Source organism: the organism of the source record quoted next, unplaced genomic scaffold, assembly GCF_019419815.1.
Source record: "Pyrus x bretschneideri cultivar Hongxiangsu unplaced genomic scaffold, Pyrus_bretschneideri_v1 Contig6, whole genome shotgun sequence".
In the NCBI taxonomy this organism is placed as follows: domain Eukaryota; kingdom Viridiplantae; phylum Streptophyta; class Magnoliopsida; order Rosales; family Rosaceae; genus Pyrus; species Pyrus x bretschneideri.
Genome location: NW_025999798.1, coordinates 544,044 through 564,248, shown reverse-complemented (window position 1 = coordinate 564,248; position 20,205 = coordinate 544,044). Strand labels below are relative to the sequence as shown.

The following is a 20,205-nucleotide window of genomic DNA, read 5'->3' as shown; positions in this document are numbered from 1 at the left end:
AACCCGGCCAAAGGGCCAAAGGGCCATAGGGCTAAAAATAGCTCGGAATGACACAAAAATTGTCTCCAATTGATGGCTAGGCCAAAGGGTTTGTGGGCCCAAACCCCCAAATCAGGCTAGCAGGTTAGCCATTTCCAGCCTAGCCTTCCAGCGCTAGAATGTCAAGTTTGACATTTTGCCAGCCTTCCAGCTCTAGAATGTCAAGCTTGACATTTTGCTAGCTATCTAGCTCAGCCAATTTGAATGCCAACGGCTACCTGGCGTCAGCATAACGCTAGCTAGCAACGGGTAGCTAACGTCATGCTGCCGTCAAGTTACCTTTGGAATTTGAAATTCTTTTTTTTGGACGAATTTTATAAAATAAAAAAAAATCTAATTGTTTTTCCTATAAATACCTACACCATTCCTACAATATGAAAGTTGAAGATAAGAAGTGCCACGTAGATAAGAATCCTATTTAAAATTTGCACAACCAATTACATCTCGACACGTGGCACTTGAAATCCTATCCGAAAAAATTATTAATATTACATAAAGATAAGAAATCTAGGAATTAATCACTTTAGCAACACATGTCACTCGAAATCTTATTGGAAAAATTATTGAAATTACATAAAAATAAGAAATCTGGAGAGTTACTCACGTTAACGACACGTGTTACTTGAAATCCTATCCAAAAAATTATTGAGATTATATAAAGATAAGAAATCCGGAGGCTTATTCATTTGGCGGCAAGTGACACTCAAAATATGTCTGAAAATCTTATTTTAATATGGTAGTTTGATTTAATTAACCATATTGATTTAATTAAAATAATAAATTATGCTTGGCCTATGGCCCTTTGCCCCCTTGATTGGAGATGATTTTTTGTCAAAGGGCTATGTTTGGCATATTGTCCTTTTGCCCCTTCGGTTGGTGATGGTATAAAATATGGCCTAACATTGTTCATTAAAATATAATTTCTTGCAGAACTATAGGGCTAAAGGGAGTCATTTGATCCTCTTCGGTTGGAGATGACCTTAGTATTCATGATGACATTAATGTACCGTGATGAATCGGTGTATCCAAATTCTAAAAGAGGTCTGGCAATTAAGTAGCACCAAACCCATCGCATGTTGGTCGACCTACAATGCAGCGCTTAATCAATCTGCAATGCGAAGAAAGAAAAACCTTTCATACTAACCAACCTCATTAATTAATTAATTATGTCTTAATTAATTGTTATGGATGATGTTAGCTATAACAAATAGAGAAATTTTTTATTGTGTCCGGAACACGGATGGTATACGATATTGTCATTATATAAGTAGAGGAAAGTTATATTTTCAAATGTTCTTTAACTTATATAATAACATGTGATATACATATCCCGTATTACAGACACACTAAAAATCTATCTAGCAAATGCTAGACAAATATCTTCTCAAAGCGTGCCGTGCCGTGCCGTCACAGCTACTCATGTTTCCTTGCAATCGATCGATTTACGTAAAATTGTAAAAACATTTATAAGATATCATAGTAATCATGCCCATAAATTGGAGTATTAATTCATTCTTCCTTTTCATTATGAAAACAATTATGGTGTCGACCGTCGACCATCCCTTCATACATGTATGTACAACCCCAAGAACTCGATAAATTTATATCAAAACAACTCTTTAAAATTTATAACTACGGGGAATATAAATACGTAGAGTATTATTCTATATAATAAGAGTCGACAAAATAATTAATATATCTTATTTTTAAAGTAAATTAATAAATAAAATAAAAAACAAATCTACATATCATAATCTAAATAGAAAATAATATCACATGATCATATTTTAAGTACACCAAAAAATTACCCCTCAAGCTCCTACATTATGGTTCACTGTTTTCTCGACAAGAAAAATTGAAATAGTGGGGAAAACATCATATGTAAGTAATAATAAACGCTTCAATAATATTAGTATAAATCTTTCTTTTTCTGTATATTTATCTTTCCTTCACTTCATGTACAGTACTTGATCACCTGAGAAATTAAAGCTGATATGATCAATGGTGCAAGGGGTTTGGACCGGTGGGAACACGTCGCTTTTCAACACCATAACGTGGATCAATCTCCGTCGGATCATCGGCCGAGGGCTCCGATTGTGCTTGCATGTGATGATGATCAGCCGGCCGAGTTTTTGATGACCTTTGGCGTTGTTGGTGAGGATGTACAAATGACGTGAAGTCAAATTTGCTTGCTAACACTTTTCTGCTGATCGTATTAGGGCGACGCTGATGATGATGAGAAAGCGATGATGAATAAGATCTTATGCTTTCTTTGTGAATGTTTGTGGTGGAAATCTTGGAGTAGTTGTGGAAATATTCATGAAACAAGAACAAGAAGAGAAGAGAGAGGCAAAGAATGGTGGAAATAACGTGATAAGGAATTCTCAATGGCATGGTGGAATAAGAGGAGGAGGAGGAGATAGAGGAGAAGGGTACGAAGGGGAAGCATGGATCAGTTAAATGAAGAACTCGATAGAGAGAGAAACTTCCCAATTTTTCTTGACAGCTTAGCTTGATCAAATTTAATCTGCTAAAGATATATATATATATATATATATATATATTATAGGAAAGCTGAGAGAAAAAAAAGTTTAAGTATCTCTAAAAATATTATGTGATGTACATTATTTCACGTGTTATAAGATGAGTGTATAATATGATTGACATGCTCGAGTTCTTAAGTATATCAATACAAGAACGTTTGCACATGTTATAAGTTTAATCACTATTCTAAAAATCTCAGCCTAGAGCTGCCTAGGCCTCGCCTAGGCGCTAGGCGACTGGCTACCATCCTGATTAGTCCCTAATCATTTGAAAATTAAGAAAGTGTGTCTAGACCCGCTTAGGCATCCGTCTAACCCACCTAAGCACCCTCTAGGTTGTGACTCTTACTTAGACAATAAATAAATAATTTTCTTTTTGCACTTTAATTTTTCACTAAAATGTAAGAAACTTGTTGAATATTTGGATGAACACTCATTATACGCTTGTTCCTCATGTTTTCAATATTTTACTTTATAATACATATATGTATATATATCATTTCATTTTGCAATTTATGTATCCCAATATAACTATGTGTGTTTTTTAAGTATAAATAGACACTTATTTATACAATATATAATAACTTAACTTAAATCTGCATATTCCTCCTATGTCCTCTCCTTGGCTCTGCCTAGCCGTCTAGGAGTTAGGTTCTAGCCCGTCGCTCGACTAGTGCCTAGCGTCTTTTAGAACTTTGAATTTAATAGAGTAATAGCATCATGTAAACAGTGGTTTGGTTACACTATAAAATCTTTAGAGAAAAGATGACAGAGAGTAATTGAAAATGTATGTGTTCTTGCAAGAAAATTTTCAGTGAGCTGGAAATACGACTCAATACATCAAGTATTATAATACAATTGGTTGAAACTTTTTTTTTTCAAGTATTCAATCAATTGTATTATTATAATTGATGTATCGGACAATGTTCACAACACACTAAAAAATCTCTCGCTTCCTACCTGTCATATGAGTTTTGCTACTACCTTTCTATGCTAATTTAATGTTGAGGAGGAGAAAAGAAAAGGAGAGGACGGTAGACCCTTTTCCCAAATAAAGTTTATATTATCATTGTCAAACCCTCAATCATGTGCTTATTTTTTTTTTTTATTTAATTTAAGCTTCAATTTTGTTTCTAGGATGTACTTGATGCATTGGCAGAATATGTAGTTAGTGTAAGGATTAATGTTAACCTCTCTCAATTAATGGTTGCAAAGTAAAACTCCGTACTGGTTAATTAGTTGAGTGGATTGCAACTAATTAAAGAGTGAAGGGACATGCAATCTACGTTATCTACAGACAAAGCAATGTGGGATGTGGAAAAAGGCAATATATTGATCTGATTTTTTCGTGTACAAGTTTTCAATAACATCACAATTTTAAAAATAAATTGTTATTAGCATTTCAAAAATCTCATTCTACACTCCTCACAAATGTATTTTTTTTCTAATTATAAAAAGTTTGGAGTGCCAAATAAGATTTTTGGAGTGTTAATAATAAGTCCCTTTAAAAAAGAAAATTACATCAAACTCAATACTTTACGAACAATGATTAGTTTGAGGATGGTAACATTTAATTTGTGAACTTGTAATTTTTTTATTTGAATAAACGATATTATTCACACTAAAACAAAGAGAGTGATAGCTTCGCAATGAGCTATCAATAATTTGGTTCAAATTCGTGTTTAACGAGAAATGAACTTAAGATTTATCACTTACAAGTAAAAATTGATACCGCTAGACCGTAGTTTGTAATTTAAACATCAAAGATTACATTTAAAATAAATTGAACTCATGATTGACAGACACAAATGATCTCTATATAACTTTTCATTGATTTTGATTGTTTATATAAGGGATTCGCAATTATGTTAAACTATGATTTCTTATATAAAATCATTATGGAGTTTTTGTTAATTATCCCGGACAACTGTTTAATATGTGTATCACACTTTTAGCCTAACTACAATAATTTGCTACGGGGTGAAAAATGTTTACTAAAAGCAAGGGTTCTAGAGTCATTTGATAATTTTGACATGCAACCGTTGATCATCAAACAAGCAAATATCCATCGGATTTGGATGTGCGCGCGCGTATATATATATATATATATAGAAATTGTTATTCGTACTTCAAATTTTTTATATTTAGAAAAAAAATATATAAGCACAAAATGAGATTTTTAAAGTGATTATAATAGTTACCTTTATATATATGATAAATGCCCCAGATAATATCACGTCATTTCTTTAAACAAAATGTCACAATTCAAATCTTGACATCTCTAGCTATCAGAAGACAATTCATCATGATATATATGTAACATTTTGATTCATGCATATGCCACTCAAATGTAACTTCTCTCTATTATATATATATATATATATATATATATATATAACATTTTGATTCATGCATATGCCACTCAAATGTAACTTCTCTCTATTATATATATATATATATATATATATATATAACATTTTGATTCATACATATGCCACTCAAATGTAACTTTTCTCTATTATATATATATAGCATTTTGATTCATGCATATGCCACTCAAATGTAACTTCTCTCTATTCTTAGTGTTTGGGAAGTGATTTTCTCCACAGTTATAATGTTAATGTCAATTTAATCAATTGGCTCTTAATCTATTAATTAATTTGTTGGAATTTTTGTTGATAGATTAAAAGAACTCTAACATGTAAATCATAATTAATAGCTCCATAAAAGAGTTTTATTATTGACTTAAATAACTTTTGTCCGTGTTAGAATGTGAGGATAAAATCCTACACCAATGAATGACCAAACCATGCAAATACTTATAAGCGTGTTCTAAAAATCGGCCTAAGCGTTGGGCGGTGGCTAGCCGCCGGGATTTAACCAAAATCGGAAGAAAAATCAGGAAAAGAATTAGGCGGTCGTTGGTCGGCCTAGGCAGGTATTTGGGCGGCCTAGGCGGGCGCTGGGCGGTAACTGAAACTCTTCGGCTCTGTCGCAACTCACTGTCTCTGCATGGCAACATCGCCGGCGTCCAAACACATGGATGACTAATTGAATAAATCGAAGAGCCTTTTAGCAGATCGGAGAACCTGATCCAAAAATAGGAGATTGGAAGAAGAGATTTGACATTTATAAGGAAGAGGTCGGGTTGCTTCGTCTTCTAGCTGCTTACTGTGAAGAGTCCGAAGTCTTTCTCCTTTCTTTCTATTAATTGGTTTTCTAACTTTTCTTTACTTTAGTTTAAATCTATTTTCTAAATATTAATATAATATTCATATCCAAGAGTTATTGTAGCGGTGGAATCGAGAGTCTGGTGTTAAATATGTTTATCCATTTTCAAGGGTTTAAGTATTAGTTATTATCTTTTGTTAATTTGTATTTTACTTCTTGTATTTTGCTTTTTTTTTTAGTTGTTGTCCATTTAAGTATGTTATTTAGTATTTTAATTAATAAAGAGATGATGTATTAGTCAACTACATATGAATATGCATGTCCAATGAAACCGATGAAATACGTTGACGAGGCCACAATATAACAAGTTCAATGCACATCTTGAAGGTTGGGAGGATCTAGTGATACAAGATATACAAAATATGACACATCTTTAGAAAGTTGTTATATCATTTAACACGTGTATAGTGATGCCATATTGTACTTGTTATATCACTTAACACGATGTATTTACATTTGGATACATGAAACACAAGTTCAATGCAGTGTTAATATGCATTTATTTACAAGATATACAAGAAGTTTATCTAAATCCGCCTAGGCCGCCTAGATGCCCACCTAGATCCCGCCTAACCGCCTAGGCACTAGGCGCCAGCCAACCGCTCGACTAGCGCCTAGCGTTTTTTAGAACCTTGCCTATAAGGAGTTGAGTTACTCCGCATACTGCCTATTAATTATATGGTGAAACATATTCTGTTCTCGCTCCAGATAATCTCTCCACCTAAAAGTCATAGAGAAGTTTTACATCGTTGCATATTGCATATACAATTGTATGCTTGCCCTTCCCATGGTACGGACATCAACTCAATTTGATTAACTTCCCTACCATTCTCGTCTACTCAGTTTGATTAACTTCCCCACAATTCTCATCTATTGTTGCCCCTACTGACCGTATGTTTGCTCGAGCCAAGTCAAATGCTGCTTTCCGTAAAAAATTTCAGGTGATCGCATAAGCATTGTTTCCTAGTATCTTCTTGAATTGGTTCACTACTACGTGTGGATTTGGTCAACTTTGCATTTGCACTTGTCATCGAGCTCTTTGTGTTGTCAATTGTCTTGCTAATCCTCTCATATTTTCTATGTCCAACAAGAAAGAAGGAAGATCTTTGAGTGTGTTCATATTTTCTATGTCCATATGAACAAGTAATGCTCTCAGTGTATGATGCTCGTCAACAACTTCGGCAATCTTTCGAAGCTCCAATGATGCAATGTGGGTCAGTGAAATTCGGTATGCGAATTGGCTGATCTTGTAGCTTTCCTGACTGAATGTGTATCCCACTTGAAAAACCATGAACGTTCGATAAGCCAACAGAGCCCGCATCACATCCCCTAATGCCCAATAAATAACCATAGCTAACCATTCCTCGAACAGAATGATCATAGGTATGATCGGTTGCACAGAAGATGCTTGCTCCAATAATCCATGTATATATATTACAAAATGAGTCAAACCCAAACCAATTACAACCAAAACCAATTGATTAACTAACCGACTAACTAAACATATCGAATACATGTATAAACAGAATCATAACAATCTACAAGTCACTGATGTGCCTTACATCCAAAAAATTTAAACTCAAGATACACAATCAATAATCACTAGAATAGAGTACATATAACATAAAGAATCCACGAAAAGTAGCAACATATATACCATCTTTATTAAAAGAGAGATTGGATCTAAACAATCTACCAGGTCATAATGACACCTAATGAAAAATTAACCAAGAAACATTGAAATTTTCATCGCCAAACAATATATCCTCGTGTTTCGAGAGTCCAAGCATATTCACTGAATCTTATTTATTTATCAAAACAGATGAACATTTAATTATTAAAGCACTTTGAAGTTACAAGTCGTTTGTCTAGGTGATTTCTTCACATCCTCTCCAACTATGTGAGGGACCATAACCCCTTGCCTCTTAAGGGTAAGTTGTTTACGCCACACTCATATACCAAGCACCACCTCACCAAGATCATTCCATTCTTGAATGGGTGTCTAGTCAACTTTTAATTCGCTCCAATATCTTGTATCATAAGGTAAAGAGTTTATAACTCAAGTAATTAAAATGTTGGTAAATTAATTTAATTTTCTATATTTGAATCCTATTGCCATTATCATTTGAAAAGAAAAAAAAAAGCTAACAAATAAGTGATTGGGGACGTTTGTGGCTTGCCAAGTGGGGATACAAGTTCTGTCGTGGAAGCTACGAGATCAGTCACTTCACATATGTTGATACACTGAACCACATTGGGTCACTGGAGCTTTCAAAGATGGCTGAGTCCTCCTTTGGCCGCTAGTTGCAAGCATTACTCTCGCAATACAGGGACTTTCGAACGCTCAAAGATCTTCTCTTCCTTGGATTAATGGTCCATGTGATGAGAGGGTAATTGGAAGATGGCTCCCGTGGTGAAAAAATTCGGATTTAAACCCTCGTGCTGAACTCCGTTAGGATTTAAGCACAAAATTAAAATCTTCCTCATCTGTCTGTTAACCCATTCAACCTTCGTAACCAAAAGAGAAAAAAACTCATTCATCCAAGCTTCGTCTACCGCATCCCCCAACTCTACGCCAAGCTCCGCCCCGAAATGGATGCTGATAACTCCTCCGCCGATGCGGTTCATCTCATCTCTTCCTTCCTTGCTTCCTGATTTACAGTTTGAGATCTTATTCAAAATACATGAATTCGAATTTCAATGAATCTGCCCTTTTGTTTGCTTTGTTTATTGTTCAACATAATTCAATGAGGAAATTCAAATCATTGATCACATTGGATATGGGATTTATGGGCTTTCCAAATTGCTTAGTGATAAGTACTTAATCGGCCACACTGTTCATTATATTTAACCCAGGGATTTGAAATCTTGTGTACATGGACTGGATTTGAACAGTCAATCTTTTAAGTTGCCATAGCTAGTGGCTGTAATCCTCCGGCGAACTATTTGTATCGTTATAAGTTGGACATTCTCATTTTGTATCATTGTGCTGAACAAATTCATAGCCTTGGATGAATGAGTTTTTTTTTTTCTCTTTTGGTTATGAAGGTTGAATGGGTTAACAGACATATGAGGAAAATGTTAATTTTGGGCTTAAATCCTAACGGAGTTCACCACGAGAGTTTAAATCTGAATTTTTTCACCAGGCTATCTTCCGATTACCCTCTCATCACGGAGACCATTAATCTAATTTAGCCAAACATAAAAAAAAAAAAAAACTTTATTTAGGAAAATTTTAAATTTAAATCCAATCAGTTGGAGGATATTTGGGTTTCCATATTCTTGTAGGATTGTGAATGACATAAAAGTACGGTTGAGAAACAGTAACTCGATCTCCTTCAATCTCTCTCTCTCTCTCTCCATCAAACCCTTTCAGAATTCATTTCTGAATTCGTGTGCGCTCTTGGAATCTCTTTTATCCAAGTATTTCTAGTTTGTGATGCGCAAGTTTATAAATAAGTGATTGACGTAAGTTTATACTCTTTACCTCCTTCACAATAAAAACAAAGTTGATAGATTTCAATCATGCTAAATCAAACTTTGAAAATTGTGTGATGTTGATAAATTCATGTTATTCACTTTCTTACAACAAAATCATAAAAATTGCATGATGTCTTTGACACAAAGTGTTGAATCATTTGGGAATTTGACAATATGGATTTAAATTTAAAATCCTGTACAAGCTATTGGATTTGTGTGACGATTTTTTATTGGTTGGGCCCATACGGCATTGGGTTTCCATATTCTCCTAAGATTGTGAAACAAAAAAAAAAAAAATAAAAGGCAGCACGTTGTATTATGCCCATAGGAAAAATTGTGTACCGAAAAAAGGCATAAAAAAAGTTCAAAGCATTCTCTGTTTCTCGATCTCCTTCAATCCCTCTCTATCTGCGGGTCTCTCTCTCTCTCCTTCAATTCACATAGAAGTTCATCTCTTTTATCCCAGGTATTTTCCTTTTCTCTTATTCTAGTTTCTGGTTTTTCTACTGATTTTGTAATATTGTTAGAAGGATTTCGTTTTATTTTCGTAGGGATGATGGTTTGATTAGTGTCTCGCATCATTTAGGATTTGTTATGCGAATTTCTTCCTATTTTCTGATTCCGAAACAATGTTTTTAATTAGGTCCAGAAGTTCGTTTTATCGAAAAAAACATGGGTGCTAGTGCTACCTTGAAACGTCGTCGTCCCTCATCTGCCGACCGGGAGAGGGAGAACATGGCTGCTGCCTCAAAGCGTTGTCGTCTCCTCTCTGCCGACTGTAGGGAGAGAAAGAACACGTGAGCTACCTTGAAACGCCGTCGCGGTCGCTCATCTGGCGAATGGGAGACAGAGAACGTGGGTGCTTCCTCCAAACGTCGTCGTCAGTGCTCATCTGCCAACTGGGCAAGCCTTCCCTCTCCCGCTCTCGTTTTGATTACGGATAAGCTGTTGGAGCAGGTTGACCTTGTCCGCTTTGCTGTTGTTTGCAAGGATTGGCATGCTTTTGCTCAAGAATATAAGGATACAACAAAACGTTGTGGTATGTCACTTCCCATGCTTATGATCCGTCCACTTTTAAGATATACCAAAGGAAAGGGATAAGCGAGAACTGTACAGGGTCTCCGATGGAAAGGTGTATAAAAATGTTTTGTTATCAGTGCCTTGGAGTAAAAGGTGTTGTGGCTCCAACCAAGGCTGGCTCGTCTCAGTAGATGCACTAGACAAACTTCGATTGTCCGTGACTCTCATGAACCCTTTCAGAAAAGCAGTGGCTCCCGTTCTTCTCCCTCCCTTGGATAACCCCAATGCTGGTTCCTTCTATTTCTATGGTTGGTTCCCAAAGGTAATCTTACACGGTGAGCCTGTTATGAATAATCGAGACAGTAAATATGCTGTTTTAGCAATCTACGACAGAATAAGTGATGATAGTGATCATAGGTTGGCTTTCTTTGAAGAGGGACAAAAGAGGTGGACTTACATCGACAACCAAGAGAACTATCTCAGTGATGCTATAATTTATAAAAGCCAAGTCTACGGAGTTGGACGATCGGAGCGATTTGGTCATTCAACTTTAATAGCAAGCCGCCAAAAGCAAAGGTTCTTACACCTAACCATAGTCGATTCGCAATTAAGGGATATCTTGTGGAATCGACTAATGGAGACCTATTGCATGTTCGAAGATTTTTGAAAGAGGAGGCCAAAGAGTTCTGGACTGAAGGCTTCCATGTTTACAAGTTGGTGTTCAAGGGGAAGGACGAATCCGCTGTGGAGCAAGTTGAGGTAAAAAGCATTGGAGGTGAGGCCATATTTGTGGGTGACAACTATTCAATGTCTGTATTGGCTTCAGACCGTCCCGGGCTTCAACCAAATTGCATATATTACACCGATGATTTGGAAGAGGTTGCGGGCAAACCGACGTATTTTAATTACAAAGGACCAAGTGACATGGGCATCTTCAATTTAGAGGATGAGACCATCGCAAGACACTACTCTTCAAGTCCTCGGAGCATTACTAATAATCCAGCTGCCTTTTGGATTGTGCCACCGTCTAACGGATTCTGCTGACTTCCCGTTTCCCGTGTTACACCTATTGCATGTTGCTGCAAATTAAGCAAAAGTCTAGCTGTGTATTTGTTGCAGCTCTAATTAACGTTGCATTGTTCTAAATTTCTATAAACCTCCCTTAATTTAAATCTAAATGTCACATTGTTCCCTACCTGCTAGTTTTCAGGTTTAAGTAGCAAGCTAGGTTCTTATTTGGTTTGATTATGAATGACCCCGGTGGTAATTAACTTGTGTGAAATTCTCATTTTTCACCCAAAAATAATCTATGGACTTCAGTGTGCTTTAAACACTCTGTAAATAAAATTTAGTGGTGTCCATCTGTACCGGGAATGCACTCGTTAGATTAGTAATCAAAGTACGTAAATCGCTCACAAACAAATATGTTAGCTGACCCAGTTGCTACAGCTCTAAGAAAGTCGATGGCTTAAGGAATTGCGCTACCCTAAAAGTACCAAAACAAAAAGGAGAAATTACCCCGTAAAGGGTAGGGTCTTGAACTTGATAGCCCATATCAGAGCTCTCAAGCCTTTCAAGAGGTTAATTGCACTGAGCACGGAATCCGCCTATGCCTTAGTCACAGGCCAGCAAATAGATGAAAGGGTCAGTCGGTCCAGTTTCGGGATTAGAGGCAGCACGAACCTCCTCTTAGTTAACCGGTGGGGCTGAACTCTTTCAAGGGGGAGGCTCATTGCCAGGCATGCGATGGATACTTTGAACCCTTTTTTTATGAAATTTTAACGAAAAATTTTAAATATTATTCAGTTTAATAAAAAATTACTATTCATTTTTTTTTTTTTAAGGGAGCTTTAACGAAAAACCATATTGTTACATTAAAAAGTCAATTATGGTATTATTCACTTTACCCTTTATATTACATGAGCATGACACAATTTATTAAAAATAATTTCTTGAAGAACAATAAATTTTAAAAATAATTAGTGAAAATGATTTGAAAACTTTGAGTTTTAACGATAAGGACAAAATAAAGGGTAAAGTGAATAGTAACATAATTGACTTTTTAGTTTAAAAATGTGGTTTTCGTTAAAGTGAACAATACCAGAAATTTTTCGTTAAAGTTCTTTAAATTTAATGTAGCCCCTTCGGTTAGACAACCTTAAAAAAATAGAAAAAGAGGGGAAAAGGGAAATAAAAGAAAATAGATATTGCTTATGCTATAAGTCTACGAGTATGATAACAACACAGTAAATTAAATCAAGTTTTGGCGAAGTTTGTATGTAGTGTTTTCTAGTTTAGATTTACTTACTTGATTTGGTGTGCTTTTTGCCTTTGCTAATGAGGACTTGCTCAGATATTGATGCATATATATATAGAGAGAGCGTACGTACAAAATGTAATTACCCAGTCTCGGCTTCTTCTGTATCGTCAAACACAACACAACCAACAATTTCAGTTTAGTTTCTTTCTTCCTCAACGAAAGTACTTACTCTAAGAACGCACATAGTCTATTCTGATATAGATCTTGAAACACCTATGTCAACCACACACCCTTTTAGTAACTTTTGCAGTGGCCCTCATCGATTCTTGGGAGCATTCCGCGACAACATTTTGGAATTCGTTCAAGAATTCGATAATCTTGGTGAGTTTCTGCATGGCATGAATGTTTGGCGGAGGCAGCTTACAGTGAAGGGACAATGTGTTACGGTCCCCCTCTACATCACTGAAGAAGATGTGAAGAAACTGTCCAAACGACCGACTTGTGACCATTGCCGGATAACAGGTGACACAAACTAACTTGCGGTGCTCGAGTAAATAAGATTCATTGTTTGTCTCTGTTTTAATAAATAAAAGATTCGCTGCTGTTCAATACGCTTGGAGTCTTGAAACATCTGAATATATTGTATGGCCTGTAGAACATTTCGATGAAAATTTTAATCTTTCTTGATTAATTTTTCCTTACGTTTAATTATGAAATGGTAGTTTGTTTTGATCCATCAATCTTTTGATAAAGATTGTATACATGTTGATTTGTTTGCCTACTTTTTTCATCAATTCTCTATCCTGCATTCTAGTAGTTGATGATTGTGTATCTTGAGTTTAAATTTTTGGATGTATGTCTTGTTCACTGGCACATCATGGACTCGTAGATTGTTAGGATCTGTTTATACATGGGTTCAGTTCGTTAATTGGTTATGGTTGTATATATAGGTTGGAGCAAGCATCTCCTGTGCAACCGATCATACCATGTGATCATTCCGCCGGAAGAGGGTTGGAATAACCCTATACAGAATTGTGTGCTTGATCTGCAGAACCATCATGTATGGGTTGATTCGCTCTGATCGTTACGGTCATTTATTGGGCATAAGGGCTCTGATCGTTACGGTCATTTATTGGGCATAAGGGGACATGATGCGGGCTCTGCTCATTTTAGTGGCACTGAGATTATGGACTTGTGGGACAGAATGTACTCTTCTTAGGAACCAGGTATTATTGCGAAAACTCATCTTGGGAATGTAATTATTTATGTAATTAGAATGTGAACATTCCTGCAGAGCAATCTGTGTTAAAGACAATTCTATGAAAGCTGGGATGGATCTTTGATTGTTATTCGGAGTTGCTTGAGGACATTCGTGGTTTGCCAAGTGGAGATACAAGTTTTATCGTGGAAGCTACGGGATCAGTCGCTTTGCATACGTTGATTCACTGAACCACATTGGGTCACTAGAGCTTTCAAAGATGGCCGAGTCCTTCTTTGGCTACCAGTTGCAAGCATTACTTTTGTGATACTGGGACTTTTGAACGCTCAAAGATCTTCTCTCCCATCTTGTTGGGATGATTCATGAGGCAGAAAATATGAAGAGGAATAGCAGGAATGTTGATGACATAAAGGAGCTCAAGGACAATAGCAAATGCAAAGCTGACAAAATCCGCATAGCGGTGAATCATTTCAAGGAGATACTAGGTAATGGTGCTCCTCCGATGCCCCGAAAAGTTTTACGGGAAGCAGCGGTTGACGTGGCTCGAGCAAACAAGCAAGCTAACAGGCCATCAGTAGGGGCTACTGTCGTGTTGTCCAACCTAGACAACGGGGTGGTTGATGAACATCACATTTTTGCCTGTACAATCACAAAGGACGACAATGGTAGGGATGTTTATCATTTGCAGCTGAAAGAGGTACCATGGGAAGGACAAATATTCAATCGTGCATGCAATGATATAAAACATATCTATGACTCTTATGTGAAGATGGAGGGATTACCCGGAGCGGACTTAAACGGAAAAGTAAAGAAAGTAAAGGAGTGTGTTCAAATTATACAGAATTGTAAAAAAATTTTGAAAGAATTTGACATTGCTGCACAAGGGGAATCTTTGCCATTGACATTCATATGTCAAATTCCATGGCCAAACATTGATTGGAGGGATGAGCATCACTCCAACAAAATCCAAGAGGAAAGGGAGTCGCCAATTGGAGACATAGTGGTTTTTGTTCCAGGTGATGCAACTATTGGAGATTTGAAGGAAACTGCACATAAGGGACTAAAGCACAGTTACTAATTCATAAAAGAACGCTTTGAATTGTCCAACATCTTCAACGCAAAGGGCATGCAACTATGGTTAACTTTTAGTTCGCTCCAATATCTTATATCACAAGGTAAAGAGTTTATAACTTAAGTAATTAATTCTATATTTGAATCCCCTTGCCATTATCATTCGAAGAAAAAAAGGCTAACAAATAAGTGATTGGGAAGTATGCGCGAGTTTATAATCTTTACCTCCTTCACTATAAAAACGAAGTTCATACATTTCAATCATGCTAAATCAAACCTTGAAAATTGTGTGATGTTGATAAATATAAATTCATGTTATTCACTTTCTTACACCAAAATCATAAGAATTGCATGGTGTCTTGACACAAACTGTTGAATCATCTAAGAATTTGACAATATGGATTTAATTTAAAATCTCGTACAAGTTATTGGATTTGTGTGACGATTTTTTTATTGGTCTTGGACCCATACGACATTGGGTTTCCATATTCTCCTAAGATCGTGAAAAAAATAAAATAAAAGGCAGCACGTTGTTTTATGTCCATAGGAAATATTGTGTGCTGAAAAAGGGCATAATAAATGTTGAAAACCAAAACTCAAACTTTTTCTTCTCGCTCGATCTCCTTCAATCCCTCTCTCTCCTTCAAATTCTCATAGAAATTCATCTCTGAATTGCGTGCACTCTTTGGAATTTCTTTTATCCCATGTATTTCCTCTTCTCTTATTCTTTCTGATAGTTTTTTTTAATTAGGTCAGGAAGTTCGTTGATCGAAGGAATATGGGTGCTAGTGCTACCTTGAAACTTCGTCGTCCCTCATCTGCCGACCGGATTTCAAAGCATTAACCTGTCTTCTCTTATACACCAAGCAATATTAATACATTAACATTAATATTTCAACATTTATGTACTTATTGCGCTTGGTTATTTCCTCTTTTGTGGGAGATTATTGTTTTATATTTTATTTCATGTTATCTCGCATCAATTAGTATTGCTATACGAATTTCTTCCCATTTTCTGATTCCGAAACACTATTTAATTAGGTCCGGAAGTTCGTTTTATCGAAAAAAACATGGATGCTAGTGCTACCTTGAAACGTCCTCGTCCCTCGTCTGCCGACCGGGAGAGGGAGAACATGGGTGCTGTCTCAAAGCGTTGTCGTCTCCCCTCTACCGACTGTAGGGAGAGGAAGAACACGGGAGCTACCTTGAAACGCCGTCGGGGTCGCTCATCTGGCGAATGGGAGACAGAGAACGTGGGTGCTTCCTCCAAACGTCGTCGTCACTGCTCATCTGCCAACTGGGCAAACCTTACCTCTCCCGCTCTCGTTTTGATTATGGATAAGCTGTTGGAGCAGGTTTTCCTTATTCGCTTCGCTGTTATTTGAAAGGATTGGCATGCTTTTGCTCAATAATACAAAGATACAACAAAAAGTTGGCGTAAGGTACTTCCCTTGCTGATGATCCCTCCACGTTTAAGATATATCAAAGGAGAGGGATACTCCGTTCCACATGGAAAGCGAGCGCTGTACAACGTTTTTGAAGGAAAAGTGTACAAAAATGTTTTGTTATCAGTGCCTTGGAGTAAAAGGTGTTGTAGCTCCAACCAAGGCTAGCTCGTCTCAGTAGATGAACTAGACAAACTTCGATTGTAAGTGACTCTCATGAACCCTTTCAGAAAAGCAGTGGCTCCCATTCTTCTGTTGGAACTAACTGAGATAGTCGAAGGTTTTGTGAACGTGAAAACCTAACTGCACTAGAAAACTGGGAGAATGGATGTATTATTGAAGTCAAATAACTTGGCTCTTAAATAGCCTTACAACAAACAAGAAAGAGAGATAACTATCCACGATTGTACAGGTCCTAAAATCGTGGTAACTGACTAGATTGAAATCAAAATAAACAACTTGTCCCTCAAGTATAGGAGGGTTATTAGCACATCCAGGTGTAAACCCTGGAACAAAGGAACTCTAACTTTGACTACTTCAACATCCTCCCTTAAGCTGAATACCAGTGAAATTCAGCTTAATCCAGGGTGTTCGCAGACTCCCATTGCTTCTCGAATCCTTGCAAAAGCTTCGAACTTCATTGGTTTAGTCATGATATCTGCGATTTGCTCCTGGGTAGAGCACTGTTTCAGTTCCACCACTCCATCATTGACTAGATCACGAAGAAAATGAAAACGAATGTCTATGTGCTTGCTGCGACCATGCATTACTGGATTCTTCGAGAGTTTGATAGTTGAAATGTTGTCACAATACACCACCGTAGAATCATTCTGCGCATGACTTAAACTTTTCAGAATTCTCCTTAGCCAAACAACCTGACAAGCACTTGATGCAGCAGCGATAAACTCAGCTTCTGTGGTAGAAAGAGTAACCACTGGCTGTTTCTTAGAAGACCACGACACTGCACTTGAATTTATCATAAAGACATAACCTGAAGTACTCTTTCTGTCATCCTGATCCCCGGCATAGTCGCTGTCCGTGTAACCAAAGAGTTCTGCATCTCCTCCCTTCCTATAAAACATTCCAAAACTAGTTGTTCCCTTCACATATCTTAGAATCCTTTTAGCTGCCATCATATGAGACTCAGTGGGACGTTCCATGTACCTACTGATGAGACTTACAACAAACATCAAATCAGGCCGAGTGGCTGTTAGATACATGAGACTTCCTACCATCTGCTTGTAAAAAGTATCATCGACCCTTACTCCTTCTTCATCCTTTGTAAGCTTGAAACCAGGAATCATTGGATTTTGCACCGAGTTGCACTGTCCCATGTTGAATCTTTCAAGAACTTCTTGAGCATACTTTCGTTGACTTATGAAAATTCCATCTTCCTTCTGTAGCACTTCAATTCCCAGAAAGTACCTCATTTTGCCAAGATCAGTCATGTCGAATTCGACCATCATAGACTTCTTAAATTGTAGAATCATAGCTTCATCATTACCCGTAAATATAAGATCATCTACGTACAAACACACAATCAATATTTTACCTCCATTTGTTGTTTTAGTGAACAAAGTGTGCTCGTAGGGGCATTTGTTGAAGCCTTCCTTGACAAAGTATGATTCTATGCGACTATACCAAGCTCGGGGAGCTTGCTTGAGTCCATACAATGCTTTCTTGAGTCGATAGACTTTGGATTCTTCTCCCTTTTGTTCATAACCTGTAGGTTGATCAACAAACACTTCTTCTGTAATATCTCCATGGAGAAAGGCTGATTTAACGTCAAGTTGATAGATTGACCAACTTTTCTGTGCAGCAAGAGAGAGCACTATACAAATTGTGTCCAGGCGAGCCACTGGTGCAAAGACTTCTGCATAATCCACTCCATATTGTTGACTGTACCCCTTAGCAACTAGTCGCGCCTTATACTTGTCTACCTTCCCATGCTCATTGAGTTTCGTTTTGAAAATCCATTTAACTCCAACCGTTCTTCCTCCTGCTGGCAGATCAGTTAGTTCCCATGTCTCGTTCCTCTCTATCGCCTCAATTTCTTGATCCATTGCATGCCTCCATTTCTCACTTTTCACTGCCTCTTCATATGTCATTGGATCACTATGAATAAGTAACGCTAGATGAGCTATATTCACCTCTTCTTCGTCAGAGAGACCTTGACCAGTCTCATAGTCACTCATCCATGCAGGTGGTCTTCGTGTTCGTCCATCTGGAAGTGAGTTGTCGACGTTTGAGACATCGACATTTGAGGCATCTCCTTCAAAAATATTGCTGCTGTCACCCCTATTTCCTTCTAGTTCTTCAATCACCTCAGATTCATCTTCATTGCTTTCTTCTTCTGAACTTGCTTCTTCATCGACTTCCCATTCTAAGTCAGCTAATATGGCCTGCTGATGGTTATCATCCCAACTCCATTCTTGATCTTCTTCAAAGACCACATCTCTACTGATAATTATCTTCTTTGAAATAGGATCGAACAGTCTATAGGCTTTTGACTCTTCGCTGACCCCAAGGAAAATGCACTTGAAACTTTTTGAATCGAGCTTCACTCGCTTATTGTCTGGTACGTGGACATGTGATATACATCCAAATACTCTGAAATGCTCCACTGAGGGTCTTCTTTCGTTCCATGCCTCTTCAGGTGTCTTGCTCCTCACAGCAAGAGTAGGACTTCTGTTCAGCACATGCACGGTCCAATTCACGGCTTCAGGCCAAAAGGTTTTAGGGATGTGCTTCTCTGACAACATACTTCGTACCATATTCATAATGGTGCGATTTTTCCTCTCTGCGACACCGTTTTGCTGGGGAGTGTATGCAGCAATCAATTGTCTGTATATCCCATTTTCATTGCAGAAGTTTGTGAATTCTTGTGATGTGAACTCACCACCTCGATCGGTTCTTAGACTTTGAATGAAGACCCCAGTTGCTTTTTCCACTCTAGCTTTGTAGCTTTTGAAAGTAGCAAAAGCTTCTGACTTCTCTGCCAAGAAATAAACCCAAGTTTTTCTGCTAAAATCATCAATGAAAGTGATGAGATACCTTTTGTTGCTGTTCGAGATTGGATTAATCGGTCCACAAATGTCAGCATGCACCAACTGAAGTCTTTTAGAAGCCCTCCAAGTGCTTTCCTTTGGGAATGGATCACGATGCTGTCTTCCTACCAGACAACCTTCACAAACTTGTTGAATGGCTTTGAATTGTGGTAACCCTTCAACCATCCTTTTTTGCTGGAGTATTTTGAGTCCATTCCAGCTGAGGTGCCCATATCGTCGATGCCAAAGAGTTGCCTGATCTGTGGTCAGAGAAGAGAAGCACTTTGTCTCTCTTGATGGTGGGCAGTGAGCTAACACAACAAACATTCTATTCTGAGTCATTTTAGTTTCAATGATCAGACCTTTCTCAGGATGAAAAATCTTGCATTTTCCTTGTTGGATAAGCACAGTGAGCCCCTTTTCTTGCAGCTGCCCAATACTTAGCAGATTGTTCTTCAGTTCTGGTATATAGAAAACACTGGTGATTACGTGAACTATCTCATTCACCTCTACTCGGACTGTTCCTTTGCCTTGCACAATAAGACTTGAATCATTTCCCATCTTGACTGATTCTTTGAAACTGCTGTCGAAATCAATAAATAAGTCCCTCTTGCTACACATATGGTTGCTGCACCCAGAATCGAGGAACCAAATGTGCTCAGTTTCAGCTTTTGTGTAATCAACATATGCCATCAATAGCATCTCTTCTTTCGTCTCTGCATAATTTGCCTGTTGATCCTTTGCTTTCTTTGGGCACTCCCACTGAAAATGCCCGAGTTCATGACAGTTATAACATTCTAGGGTTGCTTTGTCGAACCCTAATCTGCCCCTTCCTCTTCCTCTTCCACGG

General features: G+C 37.4%; 2 protein-coding genes and 1 long non-coding RNA gene across 4 annotated transcripts; all 3 read left to right on the top strand.

Annotated features, from left to right (window-relative positions):
- The first annotated feature begins 9,353 nt into the window (after positions 1 to 9,353).
- LOC125471321 lies at positions 9,354 to 11,508 on the top strand. The gene is made up of 2 exons (XR_007253568.1): positions 9,354 to 9,759; positions 9,937 to 11,508. It is a non-coding gene; the product is annotated as an uncharacterized LOC125471321 (long non-coding RNA).
- Positions 11,509 to 12,345: 837 nt separating this feature from the next.
- LOC125471413 (PHD finger protein MALE MEIOCYTE DEATH 1-like) lies at positions 12,346 to 13,677 on the top strand. Its single transcript, XM_048571742.1, has 2 exons — positions 12,346 to 13,095; positions 13,524 to 13,677. The coding sequence occupies exons 1-2, from the start codon at positions 12,849 to 12,851 to the stop codon at positions 13,652 to 13,654; spliced, it is 378 nt and encodes a 125-aa protein (XP_048427699.1). The 5' UTR covers positions 12,346 to 12,848; the 3' UTR covers positions 13,655 to 13,677.
- Positions 13,678 to 13,688: 11 nt separating this feature from the next.
- Positions 13,689 to 16,548, top strand: LOC125471412. Of its 2 annotated transcripts, XR_007253585.1 has the most exons (3): positions 13,691 to 13,799; positions 13,868 to 14,967; positions 15,620 to 16,548. XR_007253585.1 is itself a non-coding variant. In XM_048571741.1 (2 exons), exon 1 carries the CDS (start codon positions 14,148 to 14,150, stop codon positions 14,868 to 14,870), a length of 723 nt encoding a protein of 240 aa, XP_048427698.1. In that variant the 5' UTR covers positions 13,689 to 14,147; the 3' UTR covers positions 14,871 to 14,967; positions 15,620 to 16,548. The 2 variants fall into 2 exon arrangements, 1 of the variants encoding a protein (XP_048427698.1); XM_048571741.1 differs by having other exon boundaries at positions 13,689 to 14,967.
- Positions 16,549 to 20,205: the final 3,657 nt, after the last annotated feature.